Source organism: Phoenix dactylifera, chromosome 8, assembly GCF_051530095.1.
Source record: "Phoenix dactylifera cultivar Ajwa chromosome 8, Ajwa_hap1_PhDact_Kaust_v1.1, whole genome shotgun sequence".
Lineage (NCBI taxonomy): Eukaryota > Viridiplantae > Streptophyta > Magnoliopsida > Arecales > Arecaceae > Phoenix > Phoenix dactylifera.
Window position 1 is genome coordinate 3,793,331 of NC_143197.1, and position 17,086 is coordinate 3,810,416.

A 17,086-nucleotide genomic window follows, 5' to 3' on the forward strand; every position below is an offset into this window, starting at 1 on the left:
CTCACTCTCTCTCAAGGTCCGCAGGTGGATGCTTCCTCTCTCCGTCTCCGACAGCTCCCCTGTCAGAGATCTCAAATCTCTCCTCCAACCTCTCACTAAGGGCTCGTTTGGTTCGCGGGAAAAGAAGGGGGGAAAGTGTGGTCAACGGGAAAGTAATGAGATGCCTCTTGTTTGGTTGGAGTTTTCAAAAGAGAGAGAAGGGAAAGTTGTATTCCCATGGGAATGTGATTCCCACATTTCATGGGAAAGTCTTTCCCATGAGAAACATGGGAAAGTTACTTTCCCATGAGACGGGAATCACTCCATTTTTACTTTTTCCCAAAAAGTCCCTTCAGCATTAAAGAAGCATTAAAGAGGCATTAAAAATCTAATTTTTATTAAGGGCATAATAGGAATTATATATAACTTTCTTAGGAAAGTGGATGGCCAACCAAACATAATCACCTTGGAAATTTGTCACTTTCCCATGGTCAACCAAACATGCCAAAAGTATTTTCCTAGGCATTCTCTTCCTAGGAATTTGTTTTCCAGGAATCATATTCCTAGGAAGGAAAATGCTTCCCGCGAACCAAACGAGCCCTAAGATATTGTCTGACCCATTTTCACCCTTTTAAGCTAGGTAAGTTACGAGCTTTGTTGACTTGAGCCTCTTTGTCAAAGTCGGCAAGTTGGGTCCAGACACCGGACAACAATCGCAGAGTTAGATCCCAGTCCCCAGGGGGGGGGAGAGAGAGAGAGAGAGAGAGAGAATGGAGGTAAGAGGCGATGCAGCTCTCGATCCCACCACCATCACCGTTCACGTAAAGTTCAGCGGCCGGACGCTGCCTCTCTCCGTCTCCGACGACTCCACCGTCAGAGATCTCAAATCCCTCCTCCAACCTCTCACCAACGTCATCCCTCGCGGCCAAAAGCTCATCTTCAAAGGTACTCACACTCTTCCCTAAGTTCCCTTCTCCCTCCCACCCCCCCCCCCCCCCCCCCCCCCCCCCCCCCCCTCTCTGCACGAACTTTCGACCTTTTTTCGTTGCCCTAGATCAAAATCTTGTCCTAGAAGGAAGCCAGCTGAAACTACGAACAATAGACAAGTTCTTTGGATTTCGTGAGATTTAGGGCTCATGTTTCGATGAGATTTAGAGTTCTTGAAGCCCATCTAGATGGAGGATTCAAGATGTGATTCTTGGTGAGTTCTTGGGGGGGTATTTGGTTAGAGGGCCCGTGCCAGAGGAGAACGATTCTTTTATGGAATATCTGTATTGGAGAAGCATCTAAAGTCGAAAATTTTTGGTATTTGGGCGCTGGCACCGTAGATTGGAGACAAAGAGGAAGGCAATATTTTATGGTGGGGAATGGGATCAAACAGAGGCAATGAGCGATATTAACATATAGCTGTTTCTAAAAGGGTTCGGAAATGCAACCATCCAAGGTGAATAATTTGGAAGCCTTATTTCTTCAAGAAATGGTAGGTGGCACTTTCATCCTTTGCACCTCAAAGTTATTTTCCATTTTTTAAACCCTTATATAAATACACTGAAGACTTCTCAAAAGAAAAAAGAAAAAGCCTGAGAGAAGGCTTGAAAAAGCTATTCTCTGATTGAATCTCGAAATCTGTAGTCATAGGCTCAAATTTATTTCCTTGCCAAGTTGAAGGTCCTGCTATTTAAATGGATTTAACTTATCTAAACCATCAAATGCTGGGGTTGACTGGATCATGACTAGAGCATCTTGACATAGTGTTTGCATTTGAAGTTCACTCAATCTGGTCAGTGGTCCTATAAACCAAGACAAAAAGTGATTATGGATATGGAAATAAAATGGAATCATTATTCAACAATTTTTTTTTTTAAGAAAACAAGATTAGGAGGGGCTAATCCCCACCTTCTACCCCATATCAACCCCATCACTTGAGGGCCGACTCCAACTAGAATTGAACCCCAACCCCTTGGTCAAGCGGCAAGGTGGGGATACCATTTGAGCAAGTTTTTGGTGGCATCAATATTCAATATGGAACCTCCTTTTTCTTCTCTTGTTGTTCCAAGCCACTTGCCACCTCTGCATTCATTCTTCATATTGTGCTGTCCTTAGTGATATCTCACTGGTTTATAAAAGCCTTTTTTCATCCCCGTGTTAAATTCACCATGCTATTCATATTGAAAAGCTAAGATCTTTCCTGATATATACATGCAAAGTTGAAACATCTGTTTTTAAACCTAGGCCTCTGCCTTTAATGAGAGAGATTGCGTATAGCATATATGTTGATATGCTGGTTTTTATTTGTATCTGGCCTTAAATCATAATCAATGATCAAGGGTCATAGATGAAGCCAATCCATATGTGTTTGATAAAGGTTTCTTTATACATTTATTCATATGTTTATCTTATGCTAAAAGTGCTAAACTGTTGTTGTATATTTTTTAGAGACATTGATTAAGAAAAAGATTGATACACCACAAACATTGACACTACTGTGGTTGTTTAAAGCCTCTTATGAAATAATATTCTTCAATTAATTACCATTAAATTGCATGGGCCGCTTTGTTGATAATTTATGCTAGCTCTCGGCTTCTGTTATTGTTCTTTTTTATGTTGTAAGTGCAATCTAGAATCATGTGATAGCTTATTGGGAATATGCACATAATTGCAGCACTAGCAGTGCAATCTTTGAGAGTGGTGGAAGCTGATAATTCTAAATACTTTTATCACAGGGAAAGTTCTCGCAGATACAATGAAATTGAAGTCAGAACAAGTGATCGATGGTTCGAAAGTTATGTTGATAGCTTCTCAAGGTCTACACCAAGGGGTAATTTTATGTTTTTCTTGTGTAACTCTGCTATTAACATGTCTTTGTCCTTGATCTTTGGAAAAACATCTAAGGAAATTAATCCATAAAAATGAGAAAGATTTCTTCTTCTTTACTGATCAGTATCTTTTATAGTTGTTCCCAGGCTAATCAAGTATTTTCTTATAATACTGAGTTCTGTCAACTGTTCTATTATATTGACTTTTGATGCTTTTGGTTTTATGTTAATTGCTGTAAACATATTATAGAGGTTAATGAAGTTATCTAGTATTGTAACTTAACAAACTTTTGACTTACAAGGTGGATCCCAACCCCAGACAAAATAGGGCCAAGACTTAGCCATACACTTCCACTCTCCATATATTGTTCCTCGACTTTAAGCGATGCCATCACATTTCTTTACTATCATTGAATATTATCATATGTTATAGTGTTTTTAAAAATGTAGTGCATATTGCCACATATTTAGGCAGTCAATGGACTGCATACACCTATATGGTCCCTTGCCCACACTGCATTGCCTTTATGCAGTACTATAGGCAGTCATACCAAATATGGACAAAAAACATGATCAACTTAGCTTGCATAGCCACATATGTGGCTTGCTTAGTATTGTACAACTGCATATACAAGCTCATTTAGCATTCTGGAGCTATATATACAGCCCACTCTTATGTGGGCCCCTGTAGGTGAAGTGGATTCAAGCTGATGATTAGGTTTGATATGGATTTCAGGTTGGCTTGATACATGTGTTAATATTGCTAAATTGTTGATTATGGTAATAATTATATCTATTTGGTGTCATATACTAACTAATAAGCACTAACCGTTAGTTATTATTATTAATATTTGCTATTATCCATTCATAAAAAAATACTATGATTATTATACTTAATATATTATATTCATTTTTAAATAGTTAAAACATAACTGTACATACACCCACATATGTTGTCCGCGTACTGCATGTACATTATGCTGTCCCTTGATTGCCTGCACATAGCAACTGCTTTTTAGGACATTGATATGTTAAAGCCCGAAATTCTTCTTACCTAGATACTACACTGTTTAAACATTTTAGTCAATGGACTCCTGCTCTTCTGTTCTTCATGATAACAGAAATTCATTATGTGAGATACTGCTACTGAATGTTTAATTGATGTATTATGAAGCTCAAACCTATTGTATCCTAAAGGTAAAATCATCGGTGAACCTATGGATGGGCATCTTGTGAACAGTTTCATAGATTATCTGGGTTACTTTAATGCTACTCTTCACTTTTCATGGTGGAAGAATTCTGCTCTATTCCCGTACTTCATTATATTTCTATGCATTTAGATTGTTCATACTTTTAATCCTTGAAGGTGATTCCATAGAGCTGGGAAATGTTACCATGTTCAGTTCTATTGTATTTTAGAATTATTTAATATTCACAATATGCATTTGTGTTTGAACTTGTGTGCCCCTTGAACTGCAACCCTCTGTCCCCCAGATGCATTATGTATCCTCAGGAAATAACCTATGCCCATGAACAGGATGGTCCAATCACCAAAGTCGCCACTCTTCCATCAACCAACACAAGGAGGATCCTTGATAGTAAACCAAGTCAAGTTTATAAGGCTAAGACAATTATTGACAAAAGTCGCTCTGAACATTGGAAGATAACCGGTGTTGTAGGCTTGTCATGGAGCCACCTAAAGGTATGTGCTAAAAGACACAAATAAGTGAATGGAGGAGTTTGTTTTCGTCTTATTTGTACTTCGAAATAATCCAGCTTCCTCTTTTTATATTTAAGAAGCTGATGTACTTTGTTCTTTAGCAAGGCTATGTCTGCTCTTCACCAGATGCTGCTGTTTCCCTAGGATTATGTCTTGTAGGACTGCTTAAAGCTCAACTTGAAACAACTAACTCAGTCTGATGCTGGAAAATGTTCTGATATGGTTACTACTACCAATTTCTTAATGTTTTACTAACTGTAATGTTGTGTAGTTTCAAAATTTCTTTAAATTTCATACTTATGATCTGATTTCAGATCATGTTGACACTGACTAATTTATCATAAGGTTTCATCTTTTGTTTTGCTATAATGTCATTGTGGTATTATTTTGCTTCATGCAACTGTACATGACCTCTAGTTGATAACATTCTAAGCCATGATATTGACCATACCATATGGAAGAGGATGTTTTGTGCAGTCCTGCTCTTTTAGCAATTGTTAGCTCTAAATTTGTTGGTTTAAGGGTTTAAGCTGAGCGAAAGTTGACTAGAAAGTGCTTTGATTTGAATTTAATTCTTTTTTAGTTAAAAAATGTGTGACTGATGCATTTGAATCATGTCCATGTGAAAATTACATATTCGACTGAGTTCAACAGGTCGATGTGATTTTGTGGTAGATGCCCACAATAAGTGAATAAGAATATTTTGTCTTTCTGTTGCTATAACCTGTTATAACCTCAATAACTTACATTCGTCAGGGGTGACCACCACTTATGTGATTAATTGAGCAGGAGAAAGAACTACTTTAAATATTCTTGCGGTTATCTGTTGTCCTTTGCATCTTATCATCAATATTGTCATCCTGCACTTTTATGATGTGGGCTTCAGAATTTTACATATATATTGTTGATCTAGCAGACAGTGCCTGAAGAAGTTTGGGCTTGTGGACATTATGTAAGAGTACTGGACATCAGCAACAACTTTATTCAAGAAATACCGGACAAAATCAGTTTATTGACATCATTGAATGTAATGTTTCTTCTTATGCCGTTATATCTCAGTTAACTAATTTTCTTTATCCATAAGTACTACAAGCTGGACCACCACCATTCTCACTACAAAATGTTACTTCAAACTCAGGATCTGAAGAAATACTCTGTTTTATGTACATCTTCAAAGTGCAGCAAGCTTTAATTTAGAGCTTCTTCTTGTTTATGTTGTGCAGAAATTGTTGCTGAATGCTAATGATTTATTGGACAAGGGTATTAGCTGGGAAGGCCTGTCATCTCTGAAGTCTTTGACAGTTCTCTCTTTAAGCCAAAACCAGTAAGTATGATATATACAGCATATGCTTAGTTGACTTTTAAGGAAGTTACAATTAGGCAATGGAAATACAGTACACATTAAGTATATAACTATATGGCTGACAAGCAGAAAGATTTTCATTTGAAAACTGGCTAGTTGCCTGCTTCAAGGGAGAGGATGTCATTGTTGACTATTACATCCAGATCAATCCTAGTTACAACAAACTGCTAATCCTTATATGTTAAGATGCCATCCTTATCCAGTAAACCTACATTAAGGGCCTGTTTTCGGAAGCTTGTATAGGTTGCCTGCAGATGAAACCTGTATGTGGTGGAAGGTGAGGGAAGGGGTAGCTACAGGAGAGGAGAATCTCAGGCAATTTAGGGAACCCCTGGACTGTGCAATACTGGAAAAAAAACAGGATGCTGGTTTTCTTCTAGAAAGTAAAAAGTGACCCCCAGCATCCCAATAACATTTTGGAATTGTGTAATCTAAAGTTTCCCAGATTGGCAAAATCTTCTTCCCCACCAGACAACTCCTCAATGTTTGCTATGTGTGGATAATTCCTGGGACAGGCCATTTGAGCTTCCAAACAGGCCCTTAATTCTGAGCCAGTAAATTCAGATCATCTAGATATGGTTACTAATCAAGCTTATAAGAACATGACATTCTGCTTTTCTTTGTTATTTGTTTTGCAGTTTTACTACTTTGCCCTCTGTGGTTGGCACATTGACTTCCCTCTGTGAACTCCATATTGCAAACAACAAACTAACAAGCCTACCAGCTGAAATTGGATTTCTGAATCAACTTCAAATTCTGAAGGCAGGCAACAATAGGTAGTACTAGAACAGAGGCAACTGTGTTTTAAAGTTCCTGTTTTACGTGCAATTGAACTCTTAGCACTCTCTGAATATTCAACTTAATTATTGTCACATGTTCTTTTCATTATTATTATTGGTTTGGGGCTATAAAATCTTCAGGGAGAAAAGACAGCAGCATAGGTATGATGCAGTTACTAAATAATTTGATAAAATTGAAGTGGCTTTCTCTATAGTTCATGTCTTCGTGAACTTTAATAAAAATGCATAATGAACCAATGCTAGGATAGTTTTGTAAACTAAATTTAAAAGCAAATTGGTAGGTGAAGAGTTTGTTATAAAATGAGAATTTGCTATTAATTCAAAAGCATGATGTTCTACTTATTAGAGCATCTCAAAATCATTTTAGATCATTCTATTCGAGAGAGAGAGAGAGAGAGAGAGAGCTCTACCTAAATACAAATATGGATTGCCAACATAGCTCTAAGGGTTAGTAAGATGCATATACCCAGGATCTTTTGCTTCCGTTAGATCATTTGGATGCATTATTACTTTTTGGTCAAGTTGCTGTATCAAGATGAATGCAATCATCAGCTTGGTAGGAGGAGAAAGTCTTCTATATAGACAATCAAAATTGCTTTTCTAGATGCAGGCTTATGTCCGACTAAGATAGTCATCATGCTTATGTCCGACTAAGATGTATCTATTAGATATGAGATCAGAATATTTGCCGGAGGATCTCAGATTTTCGATATTATTTTTGTTATCTATTTGGATGCTACTATATTTTGATCCCATGTTATGACTGGACCCTTCTATGTAGTTGAATTGTATTTAATACTTCTAAGTGTACATCGAGTGAAAATGGATTTATATGGTGCAATGGTTTCCCTATTGATAAACCTTCTTATCTGACATGTTAATGTTTTCTGATGGCAGGATAAGTTCATTGCCTTCATCTATCGGGAACTGCCATTCACTTGTTGAGGTTTTCATCCTCTTGTTTTATGCAATCCATAATAGAAGACTATGGAACTTCATAAAGAAGATAATTTATTTGCTTGGCTTGGTTCTTTAATGATGCAGATTGATTTGTCATTAAATCTTTTGGTTGAGCTGCCGGAAACGCTAGGGAATTTACGTAATCTTAAGGTTTGTTCTATAGCTTGCTCAATTGTCATATGGAAGCATCTAAAAACTAAAGGAGCAAATATATGTATTAGGTTTACATGCTTGTAGAGAATGACTATACTATGTCATATGTCATACAAGTAAATATTATTCACACATTTTTAATTTATGAATGTGATAATGTTTTGCTCCTGGAGAATATGCTGGATGGCATGCATATCTGTTATTGAAGCTTTTATAATCTGATGGTATCCATGTATTTGTGCAACAAACATCACATGCTAGAGGAACCTGAGTCTGATTTTTTTCCTCCTTTGATTATGGTTATCTTGTAGGCCATTCTGTTGTACAACGCATTAAAGCTAATAATAATGCTGACAACCATCTAATAACATGGTTCTGAAAGCCTTTTACCTTGTATTCTATGATCACCTGCCCCCTCGATGGGTTCTGGCTTGGATCTGTAGGCTCAGATAAGAATCAGGTCAGGCTCAGGCTTGGTCTGTAACACATGCATTTGTTATGGGGAACACAGTCAGTAATAAGATCCATATTGATTAATAGATTTAGAAGTGTTATATATGCCCATTAAATAATATCTCAGTAATCATAATTATGCTGTGACATTAAAGTAGTAAGAAGGAAAGTCATGGTTGTAACCTGCAAACATTAAATCCTTTTTCCTAGCTTGTCTGTTTTGTGAGTTAGCTAGGAAGGATAATTATCATTGGAAGATTTTGGACCAGACATCAAAATATATAACAGAACGAAATCTATCCCTTACATGTGTTTGAAAAAACAAGTTCTTGCTTACTGCTTGATGGATTGGAAACTTTTTATTTTACATTCAATTTATTTTCAGCTGATAGAGGGTGAACCTTGGTGCAACAATAAGGTTGCTCCATCATAACTTGATCATAGGTTCAAAATATGGAAATAGCTTCTTCACATACGACATAAGGTTATGGCTGTGTTTAGCATCGTTGTTATTTTTTTTTTTAAAAAAAATAGAAATAGAAAACATGTTTGGTTCCCTCTTTTTTTTAAGAACAACAAGAGCTGGCAACATGACTAGGGATGAGGGAGAGGGAGGGGGATGGGGCCGGTGATGCATTTGGGGAAGAGGGAGAGCTTGAAGTCGGGTAGATAGGCGACCGAGGGGAGCAGCAAATGGATAAGGAGGGGGGATGGGACTACAGACGCAACTGGGGATGAGGAATAGCTCGACATCGGGTAGAGAGGTGCCGATGAGGCCTAGGGAGCTCATGCGGTCAGGCGAGGGTGACAGGGCGAGGGCAAGGTCGGGTGGAAGAAGAGTGGTCGGGCGGAGAGGGTTGAAATCCCACTTTTATACAACAAGCAGAAGTGAAAATTTTTCACTTCCACTTTTTCGAAAAATAATAAAAGTGGTTTAAAAAAATAGAAACAGACAAACCAAATATATTTTCTACATCAGATTCCATATTTTTGTTTATAAAAAAGGAAAAAAAGAGAGTACCAAACAAGGTCTGACCTTCCTCAGACCTTGCAATGGGGGAGCCTCATGCACTTTTTATTTTCAGCAGATGATGTTTCTCTAAAGTTTTGATGGTAATGAAGATTTCTGTTGATGGAAATGATTGCATCAACCATTTTCTTAGAGATTGAATCAATAGGATTCAATCAAGTTGAAGTTCTTGGTGTTGCCCAGGATGCATTTTATATTCATGAAAGATTATGTTCAATACCAAGTCATTTAGTTTGTATTTGTTGGATCACTTATTTTTAGAAGTGTTTTATGTTATGTATGAGGACATTAGTTATTCCATTTTGGACCGCTATTTTTTTATCACATATAATACATGTATTTGGAGTTCTGTTGTAAGAAATTTTAAGGCTATTCTTCGAGTTTAAAGTTTTTTTCTTTGTTGCAGCGGTTGGATATGCTCCGCATTGACTAAATTTGCTCTAGGCTGACACAACATATTCTTGCTTGAAATAATATTTTTGTCCATGACACAGGCTTTGCATCTAAGGAACAATGGTCTCAAATCTCTACCGTCGACATTATTCAAGATGTGTTCTCAACTGTCAACACTTGATCTTCATGGCACAGAAATTACAAATGATTTTCTCCGGCAGGTGCGGCAAATTTTAGTTTACTTCCTACACCTTTTTTTTTCCAAACTTGTTTTCTGGTGCCTAGTAGTTTCATCGTCTAACTTGTTGCAACCATCCGAGTGAGATTGCAAATAGATCAGGTTGACCTGCGCCTTGTCAAAATTGACCAAGATGACCATATGACTGGTTAGTGACTTGTGTTTGACTGTATTTGAGTAGGGGTGGCAATTTATGACCTGACTCATCAACCCGACCCATGAACGATCTGCTTTAAGCAAATTCGGATTTGACATAAATGAGTTTGGGCCATAAATGAGGCAATCCATCGAGACCTATTTAATAAATGAGTTGGGTTCAAGTTTAGACTTTTGCCCCGTTTAGCCTGTTTTGACACGTTTAATAATTGGGTTGGGTCGTAACCCGACCCATTTAATCCGTTTAAGACCTATTTAACCTGTTTAAAACATATTTAAAACCTATGTAACCCAACCCTCTTAACCTGTTTAACACATTTAATTTGACTTGATCTGTTTAATAAATGGGTTATGTAGGTTGGATTGTGTTACTTGTTCAAGCTTGCATGATTGTATGTACATGACTTAAGAAAGATTAACCTATTTGTTTGTGTTTAGGATTAAGCTACTGAAATATGATCCCTTCTGTTGGAAGATAAGAATTCAATAGGTTATGGTCCAGATAATGGATCGGTATCCAGATCCATTTCTGACCCAAATCGGGACTGAATCATGATTTATTTACCTTGAACCTACTCACCTATTTGCAGTCTTAGATGGGTTTAAGTTTGAGCCAAGTTATCACACCAGCTAAATATTCTTATTAACCTGCTGCAACAGGTTGAAGGATGGGAGTATTTTGATGAACGTCGTCGATCAAAGCATCAGAAGCAACTCGATTTCCATGTGGGATCATCTGGAGTATTCGATGAAGGTGCAGATGATAACCGGGGTTCTTGAATCTTTTTAAAATCAATGGTGCCTTCGTTGTATCAGCATCAGCATCAGCATTACAGGCTGGCAAGTCTGCTGATGGTTGTAGCAGGGATGCAGGAATCAGGTTCCGCTTTCATCATGGTTGAGAGATGTAGGGACTGACTTATTTGGAGAGGGTTTAACCCATTCTGTAGCCCAGTAAAAAATATTATTAATAATAAAGAAAAGTGTAGAAACAAGAAATTTTTTACACTTCATAAATTAAAACAAGAAATGAGGGGCACTGTTGCAAGACTCCCCAGTTCACATCTACAGAATCTCTGCCAGTGCATAACACAGTTCATTTTGTTTGACGCTTCCGATTTTATAATTAAACTAGCAGGGACCATAGCTGACCAGAAATGATTTAAATATTCTGTTCTCTTCAACTCAGCAGTCTTATACCATGTCTGAGTTAATTGTGAAGGCGACCCACTGGTATCACTTTGTAAGATGGCGTGTCTGGACTCTGCATTTGACCATGGCAGAGCTTGCGTGCGGCTGGGGCATTCTAATCATTCTTGCACTCGGTATGGAATCTAGCTAGAGTCCAATTATGACAGGCATAATTTACATACTGATATGCATGAAGCTACAGAACATTTGGAGAACTGTTGGGAGAAATATTTTTGTTCTAATTATATAACATTTCTTTACATTTGCAAAGTTGTACTAAGCTTACTACCAAGCTATGAACTATTTTCAATACACAGAAACATGGATTTTCCTTCCAGAAATCATATTATAAGAGGTGAGAACTTTGGATCTCACCTCTTTCTTACTTCATGATGTTCTATATCATGCGTTGTGAAAGAGAGAACTAATTAATCCTGGAACTGACGTGAGAACAGCGGTATCTCTTTGTGAGAAGGACTAGGTAAGCTTGTCTCCGTCCAGGAATGTCATCTTCATCCTCTGTTTTGAAGAACTTACATCTTGGGTCCTTTTGATATTAAAATGTCGCCATATGGCGCCACCTGTTGGACCTTGATGAAATCGCACGTCGCCAGAACTACAAAATAGACGGCAGTAGTGTTTTTTTAACCATACATTTAGACACACGGGATCAATAACAAAAATGAGAGCCCTAAAGAAATCTTGAAAAGCATGGGAATCAATAATGCGGGTTTCCTTTCCATTGAAAGAATAATGGCAAATTTTAAGAAAAAAAGAGAGAAATGAATAGGAGTCCACAGTTATGCTTACATTCTTTCCTCTTCGGTAGACTTGATATTCGGGAGCTAGATATCGTAGATATTTCTTTTTCTAATTGTAAAACATAGAAGAAAATTAGATACCGCATGTTTGATAGAAGAGTTGAGCAGCTCTTTTCCGATTCATCCCAAAAGCAAGCTGGTCAAGTGATTCAGATTGTGCCGCGCCTGGCGTGTCAAAATGCAGCTTGAGTTGCCTACACATGGGCGCTCGGCCAATTTCGCGTTAATGGAGACAGACGGGTTCAGAAATGCAAGTTTTTCTTTCTCATTATTAAAGTACTTACGTGCGAATTGATTGAGTGATCTTGTCACCAGAGGGACCGGACGACACGGGATGTGGGGTTTGAGTGGGCCCTGTTTCCTCCAATAATTCTGGAATATTTGAAATTAGTTCAGGCCTATATATCGTAGTCAAGATACCGACCGGACTGCTCATACGCATCCAGGTGCCTTTATGCGTTTATCAAGATTTAATGCTGCTTTAGTTAAAAATGATTATTTTTTTCCTGGAAAGTTAACCACTGAATCTCAGTAGTTAATGCACGTACCAAAATCAGGGGTGGGTCCATTCCCGGACAATCTTCTCAGCTTGGAGTCTCTCACTTCTTGCTGCAGCGGGAGCTCCTCTTCAACCGGATCAAGGCTCCCCAGAGTAGTTCTTGATGACGAGTGCTGCCTTCTTTTAGCCCTGTTTCAATAGCCATAACAGAAGATATAAGAAGAGCCAATTACTCAAGGCGATTCTTGAAATACTTCAGCTAGTTGAGCATTAATTTGTTTGTATTTGTACGCAAGCTGTGGACTGAGATTCCACAATATACAATCAGGCTCTGAATTTTTTACAGGCGCCGAGCTCAACTACTTCTGAATGATTGTATGACAGTCAAAAATACATTAAAACTTCCTCGAACATCTACTGACCTTCGTCCAGGTAGTATCTCAGGTTCAAATGGAATGGAAGCGTGTCCAGAGCCAGAGCTAGGAATGGATTTAGAACTCCATCCTCCTACGAGTCAAAAACACGTTCTTATCATTGCTCAAAAGAGAGAGAGAAATTATCCGAAGCATACAAGAGATAGATATGCTACAGCCACAAGGAAGCTTAGGAAGTTACCAGGGCTTCCTGGAGTGACAAAATGGTCGCTGGACGCTGCATCATCAACTCCTTGGAAGTCCATGTTCTCTAGGTTTGCTCTGAGCTTCTCTATTGAGATATCCAGTGGGTCTGAGCCTATTACCCTCTGGAATTCCTCTTGAGGCTTCACTTCCAAGAATTTATTATCAGATGCAGATCACTGTAATAGATAGACATGAAAAGAAGAGGCTTTACGAAAAGAAATTACAAATTGAGGAACATCCTGAGGATAGAATCCAGGGGGCGATGATTGTCTTTGTGGCTGTTGTGCCTGCGGCGGCGTTCCTCCTTCAAGACAAGATTTAATACTTATTAACCTCTCAATTACTTTTAATGCCATTAAGCGATAGAAATAAGGGTTCGAAGAAACATGGTAACCTGGAGATGAAGTACTATCAAGCTTTGGCTGGGTGCACTTCCTCCAGAGTTCAAGAAGCGGGGCAGGGTAATATATCTCAGCTGGAAACTTTTCTAGACCAGAAATCAGAGCCACCGGTGGCAAGTCCATCATGAGGTTGCTTATTTTTGTAGAGAGTATAGGATTAAAGGACTGCAAATAATGCTCAGTGAGGACGAATAATCTGTAGGGAAATCGGAAAAAAAAGGGGGCAATTTAATAGCAGGCAAACTACTTGTTCTATGGCGAATTAACCTTGATTGTTCTTCCTCTTTTTGATACAATGTTGGAAGAGTTATGGAGCCATGTCTGGTAGATGCTTCCTGGGATCATGAGTTGCTCATTGTCCATGATCACTTGGGTGAGATTTCTACGTGCCTTCCTTTTTGGTGGCTGTTGCCTCTGCACATCTCGAGCCAGTTAAATTCCACAAATATTTAGCTTCAAGGATGTCTATGCTAGATAGTCAATGTTTTATAATAATGGCTTCACTTATGCAAACCTTTGCGCGCTGCTCCTCCCGTTCTTCCATCTGAGGGTCCATGATTCCACCTTCTGCAAAAGAATTTATCAGAGAGTGCCATTATTTAAGTAATTTTTAAGCAAGTTAATTGGTAGTTCTACTTATCCAATACAGCCATAAAATCTTTTAGGTGGACCCAATATACAAATTAAGTAGTTGAGCTAACTTTGGAAATCCATTCCACATTAAAACTAATTAAATCAAGCAGATTTCACGTGTAACGGTGAGAAGAGCTGGTAACCTTCTTTTTTGCAAGTTTATAACTATGATTCGGGCTGAGTTTTAGGATTTCAGCAGTGTCTGAGGGTTCTTCTCTATCTCTACAAATATAATCATGCTAGTGATAAACTTCTATCGTCACGCAACAGTGAGTTCACAGCAATTATGGTGCAAATGGCCCGGGCCTGGGGTCACGTTCTAACCAAAACCAACACACACGATTCAACCACTGGTCGGCACACTCTCTCTTGCTGATGGACCTAAGTTTTGATAACCTTTGCATGCACTTCCATTTAAAAGGCGTCAGGAACTTTGAGATAAACCTTGTGGCTGCGGCGGCTCTTGCCGTGGAGGAGGGGAGTGGGTGGAAGTGCCCGGGGCTCGTGGCTGCTCATCTCGTGGCGGGGGCGAGGGCACCAGAGTGCCCGGGACTTGTGGTTGCTCCTGAGGTGTGAAATTTGTTTGGGTATCATCGTCTCCTCCTATATCAAACCTAGAGCACAGCAATTACAAGCTTAAAGAAAAGATGAATTAATATTCAAAGAAACATAAAGTAAGTATATCTTGTCTTTGCCTCTCGAATCGGTTGTAGAGATCGGTCTCGGCGACGTCTGACCAGAGATCGTCAAACAGGGTAATATTGGCAGGCTCAGCTGGGAGTAAGAGAGAGCCGCTCATCAGTGCCTCCATAGGTTAATTATGAGTTCGTTGGTTCCAATGAAATAGCTAAGCGAACCTTGGTGATGGTGGGAAGCGTCGTCCTCGTCTCGGATGTCGATGTTGACGTAGAATTCATCCAGGTCGTCCAATCTCTGCATCAAAAATCGCGAACCGTGAATAGTACTAGAGTACCATTTTCGATCGATTCGATAGTTTGTAGCCCGCGTGGGGTCGAAACTTCCTGTTAGAAAAGGCTGTTGAACTTCCATCCACGTGGCAACAAATGGTTGGCAAGTAGGGAGGGCCCAGCGGCAGCTAGTCGCCGCGATGCAGGCTTGCCCCCCAAAGTGAAACAGGTATATATTTCACTTTATTTACGTTTGCACCCTTCACGACTGCCGGTCGGTTAATTAATAATTTAATTGAACCGAAAATTTTCCTTGCCGGTTTCTACGCCCTCGATTTCCCGCTTCCAAGGGGCAAAATTGTCAGAAAAGAGAGATTTCGTTACCATGTGCTGGAATCTCGCGGCGGGGAAGGACGCGTCCCGGAAGTGCATGGGTTGCTCCACTTCCATGTCGACGTTGTCCGGAAGCGTAACGGCTTCGAATCTGCAAGCGAATAACGTTTGATCATGATCACACGGTCCTTAGCTTCCCAATTCCACGGAGACTCCATCTCTGGCATGTCACCTTCTCATTATAGCCACCGCTAGTCCACTACTAACCATCCAAGATTCTAATCGCTTCTGTTTTCCAATAAAATTAAAAGAGAAGACGACTACCGTATAGTTTTCTTTCTTAAAAAGGGAAATGAGGGAAGAAGTGGGGAGAAAGAAAGGAAAGGAGAGAAGAAGACATGGTACTTGGCCTGGGCTTTTCCTTTGGGAAGTACGGTGGAATCACTGACTGCTTTAACCTTCCATGCCTCGTTGATCTCCACCTGTTGAGTTTACAAGGTAAAGCCCAGGAAAAGAGAGAGAAGCTCTGGAGCTTTCAAAATTACCAGAAAACGTGTGACGTCGTCTGCAAATCGAAAAGAGATTATAGGAAGAAACGTCAAAAAAGTCGCGAAGAGATCTCGGAATCGGGATAGACAAAGAAGAGAGAGAGAAGGAGCAGCTGACGAACCGTAGAGAAGCTTAACCTTCCTCTCGTAGACGATCACCACACCGCCTGAGAAAAGCCACCACAGTTAGAGACGAAGAGATATATATATGAAGAAAAGGTTAATAGGAAAGAAAAGACGAAATTAAGATAGAAAAAAATAAAGGGGAACTTGTTCGATTGCTTGCCCATGAGGATTCCAGAAAGCCGAAGGGCCATCGGAACGGAGGGATTCAGGATCTCCTCACTGCGATCAAAATTTTCATTAAAAATAGTTCAGATCACAGAAATCTCCATGGAGGAGGAATCACGGACGATGTGGAGAAGCGATAAGAGGAGCAGTAGCTCACCAGATTTTGATGATGTCCAGCTGGTCGAGCTTCCTCCGATTGATCTTAGCGTGCATCGTCGCCGCCATCCTGGGTATTTCCACTCAAATCAGTAGAAGATATCTTTGAAATGGAGCAAAACGAAACGAGATCGGGATGGGAGAAGGCTCACCAGATTTGGCCGAGAGGAGCTTTCCTCGCTAGAAGCTGATGGGAGTAGAACATCTCCTCCTCTTTGAGTTGCTCTTTCCTCTTTTTCAATTCCTTAGCTCCTCTAGAGGGCGATAGCAAAGGAGGAGGAGGAGGAGAGCGATCGCTGAGAACGAGATGGGAGGAGGGTTCAAACGAAGCTTAGACTCGTGGAGTACGATACCCGACGGAGGCAAATGGTCTCCTAATATAGAGGAGGGAGGGGTAAAAGACGGGGCGGGAGGGGCAGATCAGGAATTTTATCCATTTGTGGGGTCGGGTCCTTGCGGGCACCGCTCCCGCAAGGGGCACGTGGTGGTGGAGAAGTCGGTAAACCGCGCGCCAAGATATCGCACGTGCTAAGCCGATGCGGTGATCCGCGGGATCGGAAGCTCGGAACCGTCGGCGTAGATCCCACGGTTGTCATTAAAGTTAGACTTTTTTAATATAAATTT

The 17,086-nt window shown here is 39.7% G+C and overlaps 2 protein-coding genes across 2 annotated transcripts; one reads left to right on the top strand and one right to left on the bottom strand.

Moving 5' to 3' along the window:
* Positions 1 to 584: 584 nt before the first annotated feature.
* LOC103710343 (LRR/ubiquitin-like domain protein) lies at positions 585 to 11,091 on the top strand. The gene is made up of 10 exons (XM_088702415.2): positions 585 to 924; positions 2,703 to 2,797; positions 4,333 to 4,497; positions 5,432 to 5,542; positions 5,739 to 5,839; positions 6,517 to 6,654; positions 7,576 to 7,624; positions 7,723 to 7,788; positions 9,769 to 9,888; positions 10,722 to 11,091. Exons 1-10 carry the CDS (start codon positions 750 to 752, stop codon positions 10,839 to 10,841), a joined length of 1,140 nt encoding a protein of 379 aa, XP_088558541.1. The 5' UTR covers positions 585 to 749; the 3' UTR covers positions 10,842 to 11,091.
* Positions 11,092 to 11,666: 575 nt separating this feature from the next.
* Positions 11,667 to 16,949, bottom strand: SYN1 (Rad21/Rec8-like family protein). The gene is made up of 19 exons (XM_088702052.2): positions 16,615 to 16,949; positions 16,464 to 16,532; positions 16,302 to 16,360; positions 16,138 to 16,182; positions 16,013 to 16,032; positions 15,873 to 15,949; positions 15,519 to 15,618; positions 15,084 to 15,159; positions 14,922 to 15,000; positions 14,671 to 14,840; positions 14,108 to 14,160; positions 13,861 to 14,007; positions 13,404 to 13,758; positions 13,188 to 13,361; positions 12,995 to 13,079; positions 12,622 to 12,761; positions 12,358 to 12,445; positions 12,155 to 12,267; positions 11,667 to 11,868 (listed from the first exon to the last, which is right to left on the bottom strand). The coding sequence occupies exons 1-19, from the start codon at positions 16,665 to 16,667 to the stop codon at positions 11,786 to 11,788; spliced, it is 1,986 nt and encodes a 661-aa protein (XP_088558178.2). The 5' UTR covers positions 16,668 to 16,949; the 3' UTR covers positions 11,667 to 11,785.
* Between the last annotated feature and the right edge of the window lie 137 nt (positions 16,950 to 17,086).